This window comes from Cricetulus griseus, chromosome 3 (assembly GCF_003668045.3).
Source record: "Cricetulus griseus strain 17A/GY chromosome 3, alternate assembly CriGri-PICRH-1.0, whole genome shotgun sequence".
Lineage (NCBI taxonomy): Eukaryota > Metazoa > Chordata > Mammalia > Rodentia > Cricetidae > Cricetulus > Cricetulus griseus.
In genome coordinates this window covers 265249676-265270417 of record NC_048596.1, presented here as the reverse complement: position 1 = coordinate 265270417, position 20742 = coordinate 265249676, and the positions used below count along the sequence as shown (strand labels likewise).

General features: G+C 46.9%; 2 protein-coding genes across 12 annotated transcripts in view; one reads left to right on the top strand and one right to left on the bottom strand.

Annotated features, from left to right (window-relative positions):
- Atxn1 (ataxin 1) overlaps nt 1–8658 on the top strand; it is a 406728-nt gene extending 398070 nt beyond the window's left edge. For all 10 annotated transcript variants that reach the window (XM_027410018.2, XM_027410014.2, XM_027410012.2 and 7 more), the window contains one exon: nt 932–8658. In XM_027410018.2, the coding sequence (XP_027265819.1) occupies nt 932–1462 (531 nt within the window). In that variant the 3' untranslated portion in view covers nt 1463–8658. The remainder of the gene's footprint in view (nt 1–931) is intronic.
- Nucleotides 8659–12002: 3344 nt separating this feature from the next.
- Nucleotides 12003–20742, bottom strand: part of Gmpr (guanosine monophosphate reductase) — a 37920-nt gene continuing 29180 nt past the window's right edge. For both annotated transcript variants that reach the window (XM_035442949.1, XM_027410019.2), the window contains 3 exons: nt 17912–17954; nt 15637–15796; nt 12003–12521 (listed from right to left, as the gene is read on the bottom strand). In XM_035442949.1, coding sequence (XP_035298840.1) covers nt 12341–12521; nt 15637–15796; nt 17912–17954 — 384 coding nt within the window. In that variant the 3' untranslated portion in view covers nt 12003–12340. The remainder of the gene's footprint in view (nt 12522–15636; nt 15797–17911; nt 17955–20742) is intronic.

Here is a 20742-nt window from a genome sequence, read left to right as displayed (position 1 = left end):
TTTGCTCTCATCCAGCCTTCTTGTGTCTGTGTTAAATGAAACATTCACAGGGGGCTAGGGAGATAGCTCAGTTGGTATGGTACTTTCCATGCAAGCGTGAGGACTTGCAAGTGATCCCCAGACCCATGTGAAAAAGCACTTGTAATCCCAGCACTGGGGAGACAGAGATTGACTCCTCAAGGCTCACTGACCAACTAACCTAACCAACTTGATGAGCTCGAGGCCATTGAGAGACCCCATTTCAGAAGAAAAAGAAAAGTGATGGCTGCAATCACAATATTGTGTCTAGAAACTAGCATTTCGCAACACTCCTTTCAGGCTCTGTCTCCTACATTCTCTCCCCCTCGACTTCCATGATGTGCCCTGAACCTTGTGTGGGGGCGGGGCTTAATATAGACAACTTGCTTATGGCTGATCACTCCCTTCTTCTCAGCACTTGGACATTTATGCTGTTGGTAGCGTGGTAGCAGATGGCTGCTGCGGTGGGAAGAATCATTCGAGGGTATGGCCACTGGTGGTTTTTCATGTTCTGGTGGATGGCCTGCACCTGTGCACATAAAGGGAGTACTACACAGTCTTAGTGGGTTATATATTTCAAAAAGACATGAAATCTGGAGGGAGTCATGCTGGGGAATGTGAGGGAGGTTAGAAGGGGGAAATGGGGAATAGATATATATACACACATATATATACATACATATATATAATTATATACACACACATATATGTATATATAATTTTAAAAAGAAAACTCAATGAAGACAAAGTATCCAATAGGGAAAAAAAGTGGACATTTGAAGAATTCAACCTAAGCTTGAGCTCTGGCCTCCGTGCATGTACACACACAATGTGTGGGTGAATGCAGGAACCACACATGAACCATTTGCTAATATTTCCTCCCTTCCTTTTCCCTCTGCTTCTGTTTCCACAGGTCAGTGTTGAAGTTTTGGTAGAGTATCCTTTTTTTGTGTTTGGACAGGGCTGGTCGTCCTGCTGTCCCGAAAGAACCAGCCAGCTCTTTGATCTGCCGTGTTCCAAACTCTCCGTTGGGGACGTTTGCATCTCGCTCACCCTCAAGAACCTGAAGAATGGCTCTGTTAAAAAGGGCCAGCCCGTGGACCCTGCCAGTGTCCTGCTGAAGCACGCAAAGACCGACAGCCTGGCTGGCAGCAGACACAGATACGCCGAGCAAGAAAACGGAATCAACCAGGGAGGCACCCAGGTGCTCTCTGAGAATGGTGAACTGAAGTTTCCAGAAAAAGTAGGATTGCCTGCAGCACCCTTCCTCACCAAAATAGAGCCGAGCAAGCCCACAGCCACGCGGAAGAGGAGGTGGTCGGCGCCGGAGACCCGCAAACTGGAGAAGTCGGAGGACGAGCCACCGTTGACTCTTCCCAAGCCTTCGCTCATTCCTCAGGAGGTTAAGATCTGCATTGAAGGCCGATCTAATGTGGGCAAGTAGCTACCGTGCTGGCAGCGGAGGCCTGGGCCTCCTTTGCTGTCTGTATCCCTATTACTGTACTGTAGGCTAAATAACACAGTATTTACATGTTATCTTCTTACTTTAGGTTTGCGTTCTAACCTTGTCATTAGAGTCACACAGGTGTGTTGCAGGAGACTGGTGCATTTGCATTGTCTGCAAGCGTCTGTGGAGGAGCTGGCGGGTAGAGGGGTGGTCGGAACTGTGCCCACGGAGCTCCTGGGCACCCTAGATGACCCTGAATGTGGCATCATCAGCACCTGCCTTCTCCAGCAGCACAGAGCCAAGGGGCATCAGTTCTTACTGGTTTTAAGAGCAATTCAGTGGGAAGTGACCTGTAAGGGTGTCTGGGTGTGTCCCTGTGAAAGGGTGCGTGGGTGCCATGGTGGTGAGTGACAGTCTCTTTTTTCTCTGCTTCCCTCTTCCCTTGCTTGCTCCCTCTCAGCGTGGGTCTGGAGGACCTGGGTTTCCTACATGCAAAGTCATCCTCAGGAACCCAGCTTTAGGGCATCATAGGGAGGCATCACAAGGCAGATGGGAAACTAGTTGCAAAGAATGTGGTTCTCTCCAACATATTTTACAATAAAAAGCATATATATATATATATATATATATATATATATATATATATATGTTTCCCCCGTGGGGTCTGACTGCACTGAGATTTTTTTTTTTAAGAGCAGCTTCCACTCGTGGGATTTCATTTCTGCTTTACCAGCCCAGTGATGTCACGGTGTGTCATGGTGGGCAGGGAAGTCCTTGCTTAGGTCATTCCTGGTCAGGCAGATGGCAGTGGGGCTGGGGGACAGAGGAGCACCCACACTGGTTTCTGTGCAGTGTTAGGAAAACCTACCAGGTTATTTGCATTGACTTTGCTCCCAGGAAGAAAATGCAAGGTCCCCCCTGAGAGAGCCAGGCAGCTCTCAGAGCTGAGCCCGGCAGCTTCTTTCCGTCTTTTAGGTATAGTACTGTTTCTAGTTCCTGACTATGGACAACTCCGGTGCCGCTTCTTTTTTCTCTCAATCCCAGCATGACGTGGTGAGGAATTAGATCTGGAAGATTCACACCTGTTAACTATCTCTTAAGCAGTTAAAAATGACATGCAGACTTCTTAATCAAACATCTTGGTCTGTCATTCAGTGAGTACTGTAACTTTAAACTCTTTGGCAAGAAAAGACAAATCTAAGTTGCTTTCTTTTTTTTTTTTTTCCAACACTGTAACTATATTTCAGCTCTGCAGGATTGCTCCCAAGCCAGCAATCAAACCTCCAGTCTGGTTTAAAGGGATGAATGTGAATTATGAACTAGTACGTGACAATAGATGACCACCAAGTACTATGGCAGGCACTTGTCACTTTGATGTTGGAGAAAGAGTATTTTGCATATGCAGACTTGGCAGAGAAACTGAGAAAAACACAGGAAGGAAAAGACACTCGTTTTTGTCCAGTGTTTTTAGAGTGAACTCCTAAAGAACTTTGCGATTTGCACATATTGAGTTTATAATTTGTGTGATATTCCTGCAGTTTTTATCCAATAACATTGTGGGAAAGGTTTCTGGGGGGGCGGGGATGTTGAATGAGCATAAATAAATGTAGCAAAATTACTTTCTAACCTGCCTAGACCTTAGGCCATTCTTAAAAGGTTCTGTTCCTTTCAGATTCATTTTGTCACCTGCTACATCTGTCATGAGAAGCCAGATCTGAGAGGTTTTGGGTTTTTTGGTTTTTTTTTCAGATTCACTGAGAGTTTTCCATATAGACATTTTATACATGTAAGCAAGTTTTTCTCTTTTTTTTTTTTTTGTTTCTGGAAAAAAAAGTGTTAATATTATTTTTCAAATGACTTTTTTTGCCTATTTGAAATCAAACCAAGATTTAATGTTTGGTACAAAAACCCAGAAAGGGTATTTCACAAAGTCACAAGTTTTCATTCCCAGAGATCAAAATATCATTCGTGGGTTCTGAGTGTATATTAAAGTGCTTTAAACCAAGTTTTATACATAAAGTTCCTAAATACTCTTACTTGGTTGTAAGAGTATTACATGCTCTTACATACTTATTAGACTTTAACCATTAAAAAACAAAAAGGACTTCTTCCATGTCTCAAATTAGAAAAAGGAGACCTCTCCTTCCTCATACAACCCAAATGTTGGTTCTACAGTCTTCATTCACAGTGGCTCTCATTGGGACTAAGGAGTTTTTTTTCTGGGATGTACCAAAAACCTTTGAGTAGGTTCAGAATAGCTGGCCTCTCCCTAAATGTCATTATCCTCTCAGATGCTAGCAGAGCTGGGTGGGGCCATTCTTGCAGTCACATTGCTTATTTAGTGCTGTTTTTTTTTTCTAATGTTTCTGTTCAGAGACCTTGCTTAATCTTCCATATATTCTGCTCAGGGCACTTATTAGGTTTTTGTTTTCCTTCCTTTTCTTCCTTCCTTCCTCCCTCTCTTCCTTTCTTTCTTTCTTTCTACCTTTGATGGTAAGAGGAATAGGAGATGCCACAGGGGTGCTGTGTGGCACTATTTACAATAGCTCCTGGGGGCTCAGAAAACACACACACATCACTTTCTGGCTAACTTCGAGGACTGAACTTACTGTATCCATTAAACCGACACTAAAATAGGTAATCACACAGTTCAGAGCAATAGGAATATCATAACTTTTGTGGTTCTATTTCAGGTATAGGAATTATAAAAATCATTGGTTCTTCTGAAGTCTTTGTCCCACTTCATACTCTCACTCTCTCAGCATGTGCAATACTTTGTGTGCCAACAATGCGCTATCTAGTTAAAGTTCATTCCCTTTTGGCTTTTTCCTTGTTCTGTGGGTCGACCTCCCTTCCCCTTGCTGGCCAGAGAAAGGCTGGAGAGAAGGAGCCAGGAGAGGAGAGCCTTCTTGCTTTCCCTTATTGTGGATGTGGAGCACTGGGGTAGGGAACCTCTGTGTCTATCACCAGGACACAGAGCCAGCCATCCAAGGAGACCAGAGGGAAATTCTGCCAAGGCCCAAACTCTGCACTCCTCGAAGGCCATTCACTCTAGTGAACCTGGAATACGGCAAGGAGGCAGATGGTTCCTAACTAAGCATGCTCTGGAGCAGTGTGGGCAGCAGTCAACCCATTTTTTCAGTCTCTTCTGTGTCCTTGAGACTTTGATCTCTGCCTTTGAGCACAAACAACGTATTACGTATGTGCGTGTGTTCGAAGCATGCCCACTAGTGGCTTTGGAGGGGACCACCTGGCAACCACAGTCACCATTCCCTTGTGACAGCTTTCTCTTGAAATAGGAAGAGCACACAGAGGCAGGAGCCACCTCTGGTTTGCAGACATTGGTGGGGCCCGCCAGGCTCCTGGAGCAGCTGTGGTCACCCTTCTGTGTAGGGAGCACAGTAATGGCTGTGCCATCAGCATACAAGGATCAGCCATGCGCCTCTGTACCTGTTCTCTTTGCAATATTTACCAACAGCTGTCTTTCATTCTTCTCTTTCCTGCTTTCCATTTTAAAACAAATAACAGCAGGCCTTTTGCGTTTACAATGGAACACAATCACCAAGAGATTAGTCAGGGCGAAAAAGAAAACACAGTAATATTACTAATAAGAAACCAACAAACAAGAACCTCTCTTTATAGGGATTTCTAAATATATAAAATGACTGTTCCTTAGAATGTTTAACTTTAGAATTATTTTCAGTTTGTCTGGGCCACCTTGGGGTCAGCTGGGGTGGGGTAGGGATTGGGGAGAGAAGGCCATGGATGCCACTTACCTCAAATCTTTTTAAAAGTGGAAATCCAAATTGCATTTTTTTTTTTTTTTTGGACTTGCAGGATAATCGTCTACGTTGGTCCCAGTTTGCTTTTCTCGATTTTTCCAGCTCAGTTTGGGATGGCCTGATTTTTGTGGTGGTGGTGGCAACAGAACGTCCTTAACTCTGAATCCTGACCTTGTATGTTTTCTGTTAGGTGAGATTGTTGGGTTCCTGCCCCCACCCCCCTTACCCCCACCAGGAAGTAGCAGCATCCTTCCTTCTCCCCTGCAAGGAACTCTGCGGAACCTTTCACACCTCTTACTCAGGGATGGGGCTGGTGTGTGTGTGTGGAACACAGAGGAAGTGTTCAGCAACAGCACTTTGGACTGCTCTGGAGTAGGGTTGTACAATTTCAAGGAATGTTTGGATTTCCCTGCATCGTGTGGATTGCTCCTTAGCTACTGCACAGATTGCAATATAATGCTGCACGTTCAAGATGAACAGTAGCTCCTAGTGATCAGAAAATCCACGCTTTGCACATAGTTTGATCTTTACTGAAATATGTTGCCAAAATCTGTTTTTGTTGTAGCTTTGGATTTTTCTTTTTCTTTTTTTTTTTTTTTTTAAGGAAACAATTGACAATGCCCTTTAACATCTGCGACTACTAAGGAAACCTATTTTGTAGATGCTTTTGAAGACACTAACACCTATTTCAGACATGGGTGAGGAGGCAGAGCTCTCTGGATAGAAAGCCAGACTTTTTGAGCTGAGTTGGTTGGCATGGCAACTGTTTCCTGAGCCACAAGCAGCTCAACAAACTGGTCTGTTCTCTCCTGGAAACCCTCTGCACTTCCAATTTCCTAGTCATCCCCCTTTGACTCCAGGGGAATACAGGGCCTCAGTCTCCAGGGCCCAATTCAGTTTCTTTGGTGGTTGAGATGAAAGGCAAGAAAATTATACTTTGGTTTTTGTTTGTTGTTGTTGTTGTTGTTGTTTTTAAGTGGAGCAAAGGCCTTTGCTTCCATGGTTGTGTTTTGAACCCAGAATTTCTGAAATAGAGAATTTAAAGAAAAATGGAGTAATAACTATAGAGAATCTACTTTTTTATAAAGCACATGCATATGACCTGTTGTGTTGGGTTGGTTTCCTCCCTTTTCTGTGGACAGTGCTGTATTTCTGTTCCTATGGCAACTCCAAACTGTTTGCACATCTCTACTCTGGAGCTGAGATTCCTTTCACATAGATGACCTCGCTTCAAATGTTACCTTACTGATAGGCTTTTTCTTGTAGCACTTACCTTGTGGGAAGTTTTCTGTTTTGTTTTGTTTTCTTTAAAGTACACCTAATTTGAGCAGCCAAAGGGGGGGGGGATTTTCTTTTGAGGCACTCACTTTGGGGAGTACAGATATTTTTTTTTTAAATTGCACAAAAGAAAAATGAATGTTGAAATGATTCATTCAGTGTTTGAAAGAGACAGATCTGTTGAAACCATGAGTTTCATATTTTGTGTGTAAAAAAAAAAAAAAAAAAAAACAAAACAGAGGAGGGTTGAAAGTTACATGTTTTGGGGTTTTATTTTCTTGTATATAGAAATTTGTCGTCTTGATGATCAAATTTGTATGGTTATGGCCTGGAAGAATTATGACGTCAGAGGCTCTTCAACTATACTATACCTATGCTTCCTGTTTCTGTTTTTGTTCCATGCGGCTCTTGTGTGAAGGATGGAAAACTGTATTCCACTATTTAAGGATACTGTCCATTCCTAGGCCGGAAGTACTTCTCCAAGTTCCCTTCTTAAGCCATTGCAACTTCTTTTCTTTGGATGATGTCTGACATTTTCAGCACTTCCTGTCCCTATAAACCCAAAGAATATAATCCTGGACATGAAGTGTTTCTATAAGGGATCCTCCTTCCCTGTAAGACAGGACTCATATGGGGACAAAACAAAAAAAAAAAAAAAATGAGCTTTCCTTCTGCCTCCCACCCCACACCTCATTTACATGGGGGTAAAACATCAATTTCAACTTGAATGCCTGGTTTCCATTGGGATGTTTCTCAAGCAGAGGCCAGGAGAAATGCAGTGCCGTTTCTCAGAGTTAGACTCCTGTTCAACAGCACAGCTGGGCAGTTCCAACTGGACAGTTTAGGGGCAGCAAACAGACCTTAGCTTTGCCTCTTAAATTGGGGTTTGTGTCCCCTCCCTCTCTGCACAAGTTCTTGAGCTGACATTCACCTTGACAAAGGCAGAAGGGGGACAGTGGCTTCAGCTTTTTACATGCTGACACTTGCATACACGAGCGAGCGTCACCCGCGTTCACATGACGTGCGTTTGGCCAATAGGTAGCATCTACACAAACCAGTCCACAAGAACTTCCCTAATGCTTGGGACTTGAGTCTTCCACTGTGATCACTTGGAGCCCCCATGCACTCATGTTTTCTTGTTCCTTTGCTGTCTGGATGGCCAATCTGAAGGCCTGTGTGGGAAGCGCTGTTTACAGTAACCCTTACCAAGATAACACACTGTCCCCTAGACCACCCAGCTGAGGTGACACTGTTTTAGAACGGTTACCAAGAAAGATGGTGCATAGGTTTCTCTTGGTTCTTACATGAGCCACCTACTCTCATGAGTCTAGTTATTCTCTAGACCAAGAGTGGGATGAACTGTTGAGTCAGTGAGGTGTAACCCTGACAACCTAACTTGGTCCTGGTCCTACTCTGTGACTACTGCCCCTTCCCAGACACACACTGCTCAAGTGTAATCCCAGCTGGTATCAACTGAAAGGGGGTTGCAGTGGAGTCCTGTCAGTATTTGTGGTGGCCTTTCAATATGACAGTCTTCATCTCTAACCAGTAGAGTCTTGGCCCTAAAGAACCTGAGATCTGAACCAGTGAAGGTTTTCACACCAGGTTCCCAAACCCTCCAATTTCCACTCATATGCCTCCCACAGGCCAAGGGGAAACAGACACCAAAACTTGGGCTGAGGGTACTATCATATGGAGAACTAGGGAAAAAAAAAAGTTTTTTGCACCTTATTGAAAAGAAACTTTTAAGTGCATACATAGTTAAGAGCTTTTATTGTGACAGGAGAACTTTTCCATATGCGTGCATACTCTCTGTAATTCCAGTGTAAAATGTTGTACTTGCACTAGCTTTTTTAAAACAAATATTAAAAAAAATGGAAGAATTCATATTCTATTTTCTAATCGTGGTGTGTCTATTTGTAGGATACACTCAAGTCTGTTTATTGAATTTTATGGTCCCTTTCTTTGATGGTGCTTGCAGGTTTTCTAGGTAGAAATTATTTCATTATTATAATAAAACAATGTTTGATTCAAAATTTGAACAAAATTGTTTTAAATAAATCGTCTGTATACCAGTACAAGTTTATTGTATAATACTCGTACTAATAATAAAATAACAGTGCCAATTGCAAACCCATGTCTTTGTCTTCTGTCAGGTCCCTAAAGAAAGCTGTGGCAGAGAAAACAGCGTGAGTTTCTCTCACGACCTCTGCCATGTCACCTCAGTTCACCCTGGGGAGACCGGGGGCGGGGAGTCATAGGAGGCGTGGATGTCCCTAATCTGCATCTCCTATCTGCTCAACATTCTAGGTTTTTCTTCTCAAGTGATTGGCAGCTTTGCACCTTATGTGGCATTATCAATGCAGTCTCTTCAGATTTGCTCCAACTGGTAAGTGATCTGGAGTTGGGGAGTATGTGTGCTTCTTAGAAACCTGTGGAGCAGATGTCTTCTGGCACAAGAAGCCACCTCCATGTTTGTCTCAAGAGTACCGTGCACAGGCTGGTGTTGGGACTCAGCTTTGGAAAGATGTGACTTTGTGGTTGCCTAGGAAAGTCATGTCATACCTCCAGATGCAGCAACCCCCAGGTGTGCCCTGCTACCACCCACACATGGTGCCTATGGAATTCTTCTCATTTAAAGTTGAGCTCACAGAGGGGAGAAAGGGAATGCCAGAAATAGTTCAGAGTCCCCACTTAGCTGGGGAAGAGTGAGAACTCTTTGCTTCTATTTTCTTCTTGGTTATATTTTTGAGCTTATCTGATTAGGACTCATCCCAGCTAATCAGACAGCATAGGCCACATAGTAGCAGGTGGCTCCTGAAACAACAATTTGGGGGGGTACATACTGTATTTTGGTGTGGGGGACGTGGGGGTGAGTATCATGCCAGGAAGCCTCAGTGGACCAGACTAGAAGGGCTGTTCCTGGTGTGTCATGGGGCAAGCCTTCTGCCTGCTCTCTCGATTACATGACAGACTGCTTGTGGCTAGGAGAACTCAAAATACACAGCTTGAAGAACTACTCCGCGGCATGCCTTGAAACTCGAAGAAGCATTGCAAAGGTACCAAGTTCCTACTCCCCTACTCTGGGGTTGTGTTTGCCTTTCCAAAGAAGATGCTCTCTGGTGTCTATCACCTAATTGGTGAATGGCAACATCTACCTCTCTGCCTCCCTGTCTACAGGGATGTGAGCAGGCAGCCTCGTGCTCTGATAACCGCAGCCACCTCTGTCACCATACCTCCCACTCCGCCACAGGAAGTCCCATGCATGGACAACAGATTCCTCAGCTGCCTGGACTGAAGGATGCTCACATAGTATATCCTCTAGACCCATTCCAATCATGGACTAGCTACAGCAAAGGGAATGTGGCTCTTTTTTGTTGTTTTGTTTTGTTTTTCTGAAGTCTCTGCTTCAAGATGATCCTGGTGTCTGGGGCTTTGCAAGAGCTTGGCCATCATCTGGCTAGAACTAGATGGCAAGGGGGCCTGTCTTTGGATGTGCAAAGACCATTAGTCTGCAATGATGCTTACAGAGAACAGAGCTGAGTAGCAGATGCTACTACAGGGCAAGGAAAACAAAAGCCCCAAGGCAGGACCGTCCTGAAGCAGCCCCCATACTGGACACATTACATGGCACCCGCAGAGCAATGTCCCCACAGTGGCACATGCTGCAATGTTAACTCAGGGCCAGGTCTAAGAACGACACACATGGTAGCTCATTCCAGCACCAGAAGTTTGGTGAAAGGCACAGGTCCGAACAGCCCTTCCTTAAAGCTGCAGGGCCACTTTAATAGATTTAAGTTTTCTTCTTCTTCTCACTTAATCTAGGCTTGTTAAACTGACTTCTAGGCTAAAAGCTGAAACCTGTGCTCCAGAGAGGCTGCCACAGATGGAACAGAGAGGAAGTGGGGTCCTCTGCACAAGTGCCCCATCTCCTTGGCATTGCATAGCCTCCTGGGCAATGACTTGTGTGGTGATTAATCTTGCCAGCTTGACTACATTTACAGACGCCAAGGAGATACACTTCTAGGTGTGACTGACGGTGTTTCTGGAGAGGCTTAGGTGTTTCTGGAGAGGCTTAACTGAGAAGGGAAGACCCAACCTGAAGGGGGGGGCACCATCCCACGGGCTTGGGACCTGGGCTGGATAAAGCAGATTGGGGGTAAACCAGATGGAGCACGAGTAGTCACCTGTCTGATGTCCTGCTTTTCAGAGGTATAAGCAAGCAGCCTGAGTTGCTGGTCACAGCTGCCAGCCACTCCTATCCTTGCACACCATGATGGACAGTGTCACTTGAACTTTGAGCTACAAGAATCCTTTCTCCCTTAAGCTGCCTCTTTCAGGTATTTGGTCACTGTGAAGGGAAAAGCAGTGAACACGTACATCACACAGCCCTCCTAAGTGCAGCCAATCACATTCCTACAGGTATAAGAGCAACTCTTCTGGCCTTGGGACGGGGCTTGGAGAACGGTTCAGAATGCAAACCTCCCAAACTTTAAATGCAGCCTTAAAATACCCGACTAGAAATGGGCTGGCAATCCCCCATGTTCCGGTGTTGCTGAATCTTTCTTACAGCATCTGGTACTATAGACACGGTGCAATTAACTAACCCTCACTCAGGAATACCAGTCCTTACCCACTCATGTCACACTTGCCTATTCAAAGAAAACATACTCCTGGGCCTGCTGATGGGCTTTGTTAGCAAAACAGCCTGACCCTCATGGACATCAGTGCTTTGACACACTGCAGGACAGCTCTTGGGGCTAAGTGCGGCCTTTTTCTGATCCCATTCCAATACCATCCAGTAATGGCCACCCCACTGCTGAGCAACATGGCTCTTCCCAGGCAGCATTAATGCAAGACACTTCCTCTAGTTCCTGCTTTAAGCCCCTTGAGGCTGCAAAGCACTTGGTTTTCACCAAGACTTCTTCATGGCCTTTTCCCAAGACATCTGTGAGACTTCAGGATGGTTTGTAACCTCTTGGAGAGGGGCCAGCCTAGCTGGGCTGAAGCAGGAGGATTCCAAGTTTGAGGTCAATCTGGGTTAATAGGTACATCCTGTCTTTAAAAGAGAGAAGGACTAGCCTTCAAGTTGGTACTGAGAAGGGAAGGAAAAGGGCTTGGTGGGGTCTGTGCATGTGACAAAAGTACTTAAGAATCTAAGACAGGACCTGCTTGCTAGCTACAAGCAGCTCCAAACAGATAGGGAGACAAGACCTATTCCCAGGAAGGACTTCAGGGATAGCACGGGCAGGATTCTTCATGTCCACTGACCCTGCCCATTGCATTATTTTCTTCTCAGCAACAAAAGCCAGAGGCAGTAGATAGGGTGTGAGTTACTTAGGCTCACATCACACCCCTTCCCCAACCAGGGCCTTGTGTGTGAACAGTTGAGAGTCACTTACCTGGCTGGGGAGGCTTTCCAAACTCTAGTGACTCTACCCAACTATGATCCTGAGCACGCAAACTCCAGCACTCAATCAAGATCATAGCATTCTATTAAAAGTGAAACCATCGTCCTTCAGAAAGAAAACGGTGGAAGGAAAGGGTGCAAGGGTTGGTTGAAACAAGGAGGCAATGAGTTCTAGGTGCTGACCCAGGGCCCCACGAGCACCCTGCTTCTGGGCTCTACACAGGCACCAGGGCAAGCCCCAAGGCCTCTGGGTGCAAGGTCAGGACAAGGACTCAATGTCAGTGTCGGTGGCAGTGTTCCACCATGCAGAGCAGCCATCCTGCTGGGACAGACAAGAAGGGGACGGATGGGAAAAGCGCGGCGAGAGGTGGTTTCCACTCAGCTCAGCACCTCGGCATCCCCAGGCTAACCAAACACTGTGTTGTGCTGTTGGGTCACCCGGATGAATGTTGCTCTCCTGCTGAGCTCTTTGAGCTTGGCAGCCCCTACGTAGGTACAGGTAGACCGAAGTCCTCCCAGGATATCCAGAATTGTGTTCTCCACATCCCCTTTGTAAGGCACTTCCACAGTCTTGCCCTCAGAGGCCCTGCAGGGAGGGGAAAGAGGAGGTGGAGGATGAGGGTTAATCCAGTTTGTTTTCCCTTAACCACCAGGTGGAATGATCCCTGCTGTAGCTTCGATTTCTTTGATGATTTCATAGATGTAGATGATATGTTTGGGTCATTTTCACTTCCCCCCCTTACCTTCTCTCATCCTGCCCCTGCTCCCACCAAAGCCCCTCCCTTTCCTCATAAGGGTCCCCTGTTTTCATGTCGTTTTGTTTTGTTGGTTGTCTTGTGACCCACTGAATTTAATTCCTTCATGACAAGGGTGAAGTTATTCACCAGAGCACAGACACCTTACCAGTGGCCATACCACTGAAGAAAGTGACTGCCCCTCTCCCAGCAACCATTGGCTCTAGCTCCTTGGAGAGGAGTGGGGTATTATGAGGCTCTCCTCATCCTGTGCAAGTCTTATTCAGGTAACAACAGCTTCAGTGAGTTCATGAGGGCAACAGTGATGTTCTATCCACCGGATGGTGGTTTACCCCACTCTGCCATCCCTACCAAGTCACTAGCAGGTGATGTATTCCTGTAACCTGACAGGAACTCCCCTGCTCACCAAGGAAAGAGAAGTCTTGGTCAGCAATAGGAGATGGAGATGGAGACATCTGCCCCCACCGTCCTTAGTAACTTTCTCCTTAGCAATATACCTCCACTCTTATGGTTCCTATTGGAATCAACCACCAAATAGCCAACAGCCTAATTGGGAAAACAAACCCACTAGGTTGCCTCCTCCTGCCACCGCCTGCCACATCCATCCTTTTTCACTGATAGAAAAAGCACAGAGCTTTGTTCTCCTCAGCACCAGCTCTGTGGATGCTAAGTGTCCTCACTCACCATGGAAAACACAGGTCTGTCGGGGACATCTGAAAAGTCCTGCCCCTGAAGATGCAATGACTGCACCCCCAACCGCCTGCCTGTCCTCTCTCAGGTTCTACCACCCACCAGCTCCATTTGCCCCCATGTATCACCACACCCAGAGCCAGAGTGAGAGCTTTATGAGTGGAGAACCCTCAGAACTTTGGATGGCATCTCCACATTCTCAGGGCAGTTCTTAGAAATTCAGGCTGGGCCTAATACACATCTGTCTCCTTGTCCCCCATCCCAAGGCCACCAGGAAATAGCTTGTATCACAAGTCAGACCTTGATCCTACAAAATGGAGATGCAGTCTGCGCATGCCTTTGCAGCAGCATTACAGAAGGCGAGGACCAGGCAAACCCGAACTCGTACCCACATTCTAGAACTTTCTGTGCCTAGTCATTAGCTAGAAAAACGCAAACTCAGTCTGAAACTCATTGTCTAGAACTCAAAAAGAATGTAAATATCTTCTCTTAACATCTGTGCTCCTTGACACCTTTCATGAACTCCAACACCTTACACTATTGGCTGGAAGATGGGCTGCTTGGTGGCTATTGAAGAGCACAAAGCTCAAGAAACCAGGGTCACTGACACAACCAAGATGGTTCAGATCCCAGAGCTGTGTAACCTGAGACAGACACATGCCCCTGTGTGCCCACGACAGCTGCCCGGGCACGAACATTCTTTCCAGATAGTTCGTGGCCTTCCTGGACTCTTTCCTCTTTGCTAAGGTGACATCATCTTTTGTGAGTAATTCACTGTTGGACTCCAGAATCTGCTCATCTGTAACACGAACGTAATTGCTAATGATTGACAAGCAGCTAGCCCGGCACAAATAACCAGGCAGTAGTTAAACGTGAGGTCAGAGTCCTACTTATGTGACAATCACGGTGGTGAGGCTGCAAGTGCCAGAGAGACGGGAGCCGGGTAAGCTTGTGATGCTCAGGCTAACTGTGAATGGCGCTCCTACCTCCTCCAGCATTCCAAGGGAAGAACACTAATATCTGATCTCGCTTCTAGAACTAAGCCTCAGTGTTTCTGTGGCACCTCCACCCTGCTGAACTTCCTGAACACCCTGCCACCCAGATGGCTTCTCCCTCAGCTCCGGGCATCTGTATTATTGAAGCCTGCCCTACTTTTCCCTATCTGCTCTTTTGAGGACTCTCTGCAACAGCTGGAGGGGGCGGGTGCTTCAAATGGAGAACAGAGTGGCCACATAACCATATGGCTCAGTTTCATCTTGGCAGAGCCCAGATGCCACATGGCCCTCAGAAGGTCAGAAGGTAACCGGCTGCTTAGCCACACATCCAGGTACAATGGCAGGAAGGGGCTCTGAAGCGACCATAGGAGTGTGCTCTGCTTCTCACTGGCGCTGACCCCCAACTCCTGCCCACCCAGCTCCTCTCTACTATAACTCTGTTTATCAACGTCCCCCCTTGGATAGAAACGACTAGGGAGAATAATTGCAGTTAGCTTGCCCTACTCGAGAACATCCCACACTACTGCCTCTCAGTGGGAGTCATGTGATTTCCCCTCACACATTATGTCAGAATGCCACATCCTGCCAAAAAAAAAAAAAAAAAAAAAAAAAAAACTTCTGAATTGTGGGGCAGGTATCTGGACACAGAGGATATGAGCCAGCCAGGGTAGGCTTCCCATCCTCATGTGAGGCCTGCATTTTTTAAGCATGTGAGACCTTCTGTCCTTCATACAGCCTGTCCTCGGAGCTGGCTCTGATGAACTGTGGCGGCAGGCTCTTTGGAGCTGGGTGATGGTATTCTGGGTCTGCTCTGTCATGGGGCTCTTAAGCATACATGAGGCTACTCTGGAGGAGAATGGAAGCAACCAGGTGACCTTGGGGAAACTGGGGACCTTAAAACCATCCATCGGCCTAGAGTCTGATTCTGCAATCAGGTGGTACAGGTAACCAGCTGGAAAGGCTGCCTACATCACCTGTCAGAGCCTGGGGCAGGTGACTGGCCTAAATGAAGTACCATGGGCAACAGTGTCCTCTGTGAAAAGCCCCCTGTTGTCTATACAAGGAGAGACTATTCTTCATCCTTAGCTTGCAGGTTGGGGGGTCTGGGAGGGGCGTAATCACACACTTGCTTTCATAAACGATAGCCGGATGAAAGCTGGTGCTCAGTACAGAGATGCCGGGTGTGTTTTCTAGCCCCTCCCCTTAAGGGGAGTAGCTAGCCAGTCTAGTGGACACAGCCTAAGCCACATGGCAGCCATACCTGTACTCGGCGACTCCTCCCGAGTGTTTCTTCATGGCTGTGTCCGAGCTCATGCCATAGAAGAGTTTCAGCTTCTGTCCGTTCCGTTCGATCACCTCCCCTGCACACTCAGTGTGGCCTGAGAACATGCCTCCCAGCATGACGAAGTCTGCACCGGCTCCTACATACCAAGGAATGGACCAGGGGACAAGGCAGAGGCGGGCTCAGAGAGAACATAGAATCTGGAACGAGTCCTGCCCCCTTCACCCTCCCTGACTGATCACAAAATGGCTCAGGCTCCTAAGACAGAAGACTGCAGTGAGTCAAGGACACAGGGTGTGGGGGAAAGTTGGGGGGGGGCACACGGATGGACATGCAGGTTACACACAGTCACAAAGATCTCAGTAGCTCTGTAAAACACTCTTGCTCTTTCCCCATGCGATACCCTCTGTCAGGCTGTGGGACAGCCATCAGACTAGTACCAACACTGTGCTCTTGGGCATCCCAACCTCCTCAGCCGTGAATCAAATTAACTTCTGTCAACAGAAAAGTAGACTAAGAAGTGACATAACAGGGGTGTCCCTTCCAGCGTCAGTGAGGAATTTAGAACTAAAAGGATTCTTAACAGGGTGCTGAGTAATTGGGGGTGGGAGGGGCAGATCAACCGCAGATGAAATGCAGACTTGATGTCACTCCTAAGGAACCCTGCCACCCCCAGGGTATGCACGGAGGAGTCAGTCCCATTCTGCTCCATCTGTTAGAAAAGGGATGCTACGTGGGGCTGGCCCCTGGTAAGCAAGGCACAGCACAGACTCCACAGGGTACTGCCTGCAGCTCCCAGACACCAGTGCTGACCACAGCCAGCCCTCTGCTGTGATTTTAAGGGGTCAGTGGGATGACTGGTCTGGCCAGACCTCCAGAGGAAGGAAGTCAGCAAACAGCGGCACCCTGAGCACAGACCTCTTAAACACAACCGTTAATGGTTCCTGGTGATTTCTACTTCTCAACTCTCAAGCGGCTTCCCAATTGGCTTTTCCTAGGCAAGGCCGCCCTGGCTCCTCTGTGCATGTAAGACTGCACTTTAACAGAGCAGGGAGAATGTCTGAGGAGAGCTGAGCACAGGGCCAGTCCCAAGCTCAGGAACAAGGTACTTTCTGAAGGACTAGGGCTTTTAAACATATCCAGCTCCCGCTTTGTGCTGTGGTCCATGGGAGGTACCAGAAGAAAGCCTCACACACACTAAATGATGCTTAGAACTGGCGTTCTCCCTGCAGTAAATTGTAGGACTAGGACCATGCCCTTCTTTCCTGAGGCCTCTGTCCTCTGGACCATAAGACAGGCAAGATGGAACAGATAGAGGACTTACGTTTCCTTCCACAGCTGGCCTAGAAGCACTTCTTTTTATGATATACTTTGGGTTACTAAGAAACCCTGCCAGTAGAGAGAGAACACTATCTGCATGCTCTCTGTCACAGGGGTTGGTGAGATGGCTCATGAGGTTAAGGCACTTGCTGCCAAGCCTAAACAACTGAGTTTGATTCTCCCAGATCCACATGGTAGAAGGAGAGAATGGACTCCTCTAAGATGTCCTCTGGCTTCCAGATGTGTGTGCCCGCACACATATAAACAAGTGTAATTCAAATATTAAAAAGCAAACTTTTGTCACTAAGACAAAGTTTTCTACGCGTGTGTGTGTGTGGTGTAGTGTACCACTTAACAGAAAGCGCTGGGCAACCAGTTCTGGTTTCTATATGGCTTGTGGAAAGTAAGCAGCCAGCACAGGGCTCAGCAGCCCTGTTTTTACCACCCTGCTGCCCCTTTTGTTGAGATATTGGCCAGTGCGGAGCAAAACCCAGGCCTTGCTGGGTTACAGTGGGCACTGCTGCCCTCTAGTGGGAAGCAGGCTGGTCAGCGTCCAGACAGGAAGAGATGGGGACTCAGTCAGGGGCTGCTCTAGGTTGAGCCAAACAGCCTGGTGGTCTCTACACAGAAGAGCAAGTACTGTGCAGGGTCCTGGGTGCCCTCCTCCTCAATGAAAACATCACAGTTTGACCCGAGCCTGGCTGGCATGACATCATGACATCACCACAGATCCTTACTCTGAGCACTCAGCTTGCTCAGCTACAGACCAAAACCAAGCCAGGATTTTGTCAGATGGGAAGGAAATGCAGACAAAGAAAACTCCCAATAAACCCAGAAGCCCCCCCGGGTTCCCTCCTCCATGTGGTTCTTCCAAGCTGCCCAGAGCCCCTCCTCCTCGCTTTCCCCCAATGGCAGGGCTGTCCCTGGTACTTACCAAAGGCTTTGGCGACATCTCCTGGACATGTACAGCCTCCATCCTTCAAAGGAAGGAGAGGATATCATCAGGGTGGGGACAGACCAGACTATGCCTCACTCAGGAGGATGAAGTGACCTCCTCCCACCCCTAACCAAGCAGCTGGCCCAACAGCCCAGAGGCAGGCTTTCTAGCTAAGTTACTACCCTTGGCACTTGAGCTCCCCAATCACATCCTTCCTCTGACAGTCAGAGGCTGGCATCCCTGCCCATCCTCCATCCGGGCTCAAGCCACCACATCTGGGGAGGAAGACTGAGTGTGGCAGACTGGCCACTGTCCTCTGCTAGACCATTATGTAACATGCCCAGCCACTCCATGGTCCCCGCTCCTTCCCACTCAGAAGTCACCCCTCCCTCCCTGCCTGCTGAGAGGTGAGATTTATTTAGTCTGCATGCTAGATTATTTTAAGAGCTGAGAAAAGGGCATAGAACTGGCTGCTGTATCTTATCAGCTGCCTGTGTCTCCCGTCCACCATGTCCTTAAAATTAAGTGCTCACTGCCAACCCACTCTGCCCACATAAGGCAGGCTGGCCTAATGGGCAGTGGGATAGTCTGCAACCTCAGGCTACCGCAACCTGGTTCAAAGTTTCTAGGATACAGCACTCACATTTCCTTATTAATAGACTCTAAATGCCCAGGCTGCTACTTTATATTTCCAGCAGAGCCTGGGTGACACAGACATAGAAGGGTGATAGTGATCTGGGGGTGTCAGGAAAACACAGAAGGACAGCCCAGGAAGGAAACAGAAGAGTTGGAGACAGGTGGAACAAAGTGACAGGGATGTAGCCAAGGCTCAGCATGGGCAAGCAAGAGCCAACTATGTGGAGCTGGACATTTGGGTTAAGAAGAGAACACAGTACACTCGTGGGGGTAACGTGGATGACAGTTTGCAAGACAGAACCAGATATCTCAAGTTGTGGGGCAAGGCACTTTGCAATGAACATCTCATCCAGAAAGTGCTGGGCTCTGTAACTCGGCCCTCACTTCTGTTTTGCTGGAGACAGGGTCTCACCATGTAGCTCAAGTTGGCCTCAACCTCCCGAGTGCTGGGACTACAGGTCTGTACCATGCCACCCTGCTCATCATTCTTTCTCATCACTTAATTGGCCCCCACACTCCAAGGAGGAGCATTCAAACCCTGCTGCTTAGCTAATCATGCTGGTGTATATCTTCCACCTCAGCGATCAGGAGGTGGAGGCAGGAGGATTCAGAGTTCAGGGCTATCCAGAGCTATAGGAAATCAACAACAACAACAACAAAAAAAAACACAAACAAAAATAAAATGCATTCAGTCCCATGGTTTCACTTGCTTGCAGTTCTGATCAACGGGGTGGTGCTGAAGGCTTGGTTTTGGTCTTTCCAACAGTCATTATTTGCTCAGTCAAGGGCATTGTTCTTGTGTCTCCCATGAGACCTGACTATTTGAGAGGTAGTTGATGGGGAATGTACTGTGTATGTTCATCTTATTATTGAATAAAGTACTTATTTGGCCAATGAGAGAGCAAGTTAGATGGGACTAGGAGTCAAAGAGGATTCTGGGAAATGTAGTAGAGAAGTGCTGATCCAGGCAGGAGGTGACATAGCAAGGAGACTCATATTTAAGCAAGGAGAAACAGGAAGTGTCCCTTTTCCCCTCCACTCTTCCTCCAGCGGTGCAATGTGATCCAACAGCAAGAGAGGGTGCCAGTGAAAGGCATCCTCTATAATTTAAGTCTTATAAAATATATAGATTTATGGTAATTAAGACTGAGCTAACAGATACATGTAAGCCAAACAATTACACACATAAAAACTGTAAAATTAAAAAAGAAAATGAGCCTATTTCTGAGTAGACCAGAGTCCTCAGTTAACATGGTTGCATAACACCACAGAGAGTACTGTCTTCACTGTGTCTGTTCATACATTGTTGGTGTGTGCATTTATGAAATGGGTGATACACACCCAATCGGCCAGACACAAGAGGGACTGGGTGCATTGCAATTTCACATGATCTGTCAAGAGGATGGAACTGGCACCTTCTACAGTTGACAGGTAATTCCCAAACCTGCACAAAGAATCCAATCATGCTCTAGGAAGACAGAACATGGGACACTCTTCTGCCATCTAAGACACACACCCACCTTCACATGGTGACAGCTGCTAGAAGATTGTAAAAAGAATTAGTCCTGGGAAAATATGCAAAGCAGTAATTGACAAGTGTTGCTTGTTTTGTCTTTCAACATGGTTAGCATTATATTTAAGGACTAAAGGCATTGTGGGATGTAAGTGGTTTGGTTCATGAATTTTCAGCATCCCTCTTCTGCTTAAAAAAAAAAATTCACAGGCAAATGGATGGCACTAGAAACAAACCATCCTGAGTGAAGTAACCCAGTTCCAAAAGCATGGTGTGTACTCACTCATATATGGATTTTAGACATAAAGGAAAGGATTACCAGCCTACATTCCATACCACCAAAGGAGCTAGGAAACAAGTAGGACTCTAAGAGAGACATAAATGGTCCCCTGGAGAAGGGGAAAAGGACAAGATCTCCTGAGAAAATTGGGAGCATTGGGGGAGGGGAGAGGGAGCTAGGAGAGTGAGAAGGGGAGAAGGGGAGGGTGAGGAGGACATGAGGGAGCAGGAAGGTTGAGTAGGGGGAAGAATAGAGGAGATCAACTTAAGATATACCATAATAGAGGGAGGCATTATATGTTTAAAGAGAAACCAGGCACTAGGGAAATATCTGGAGATCTACAAGGATAACACCAACTAACAATCTAAGCAACAGTGGAGAAACTACCTTAAATGCCCT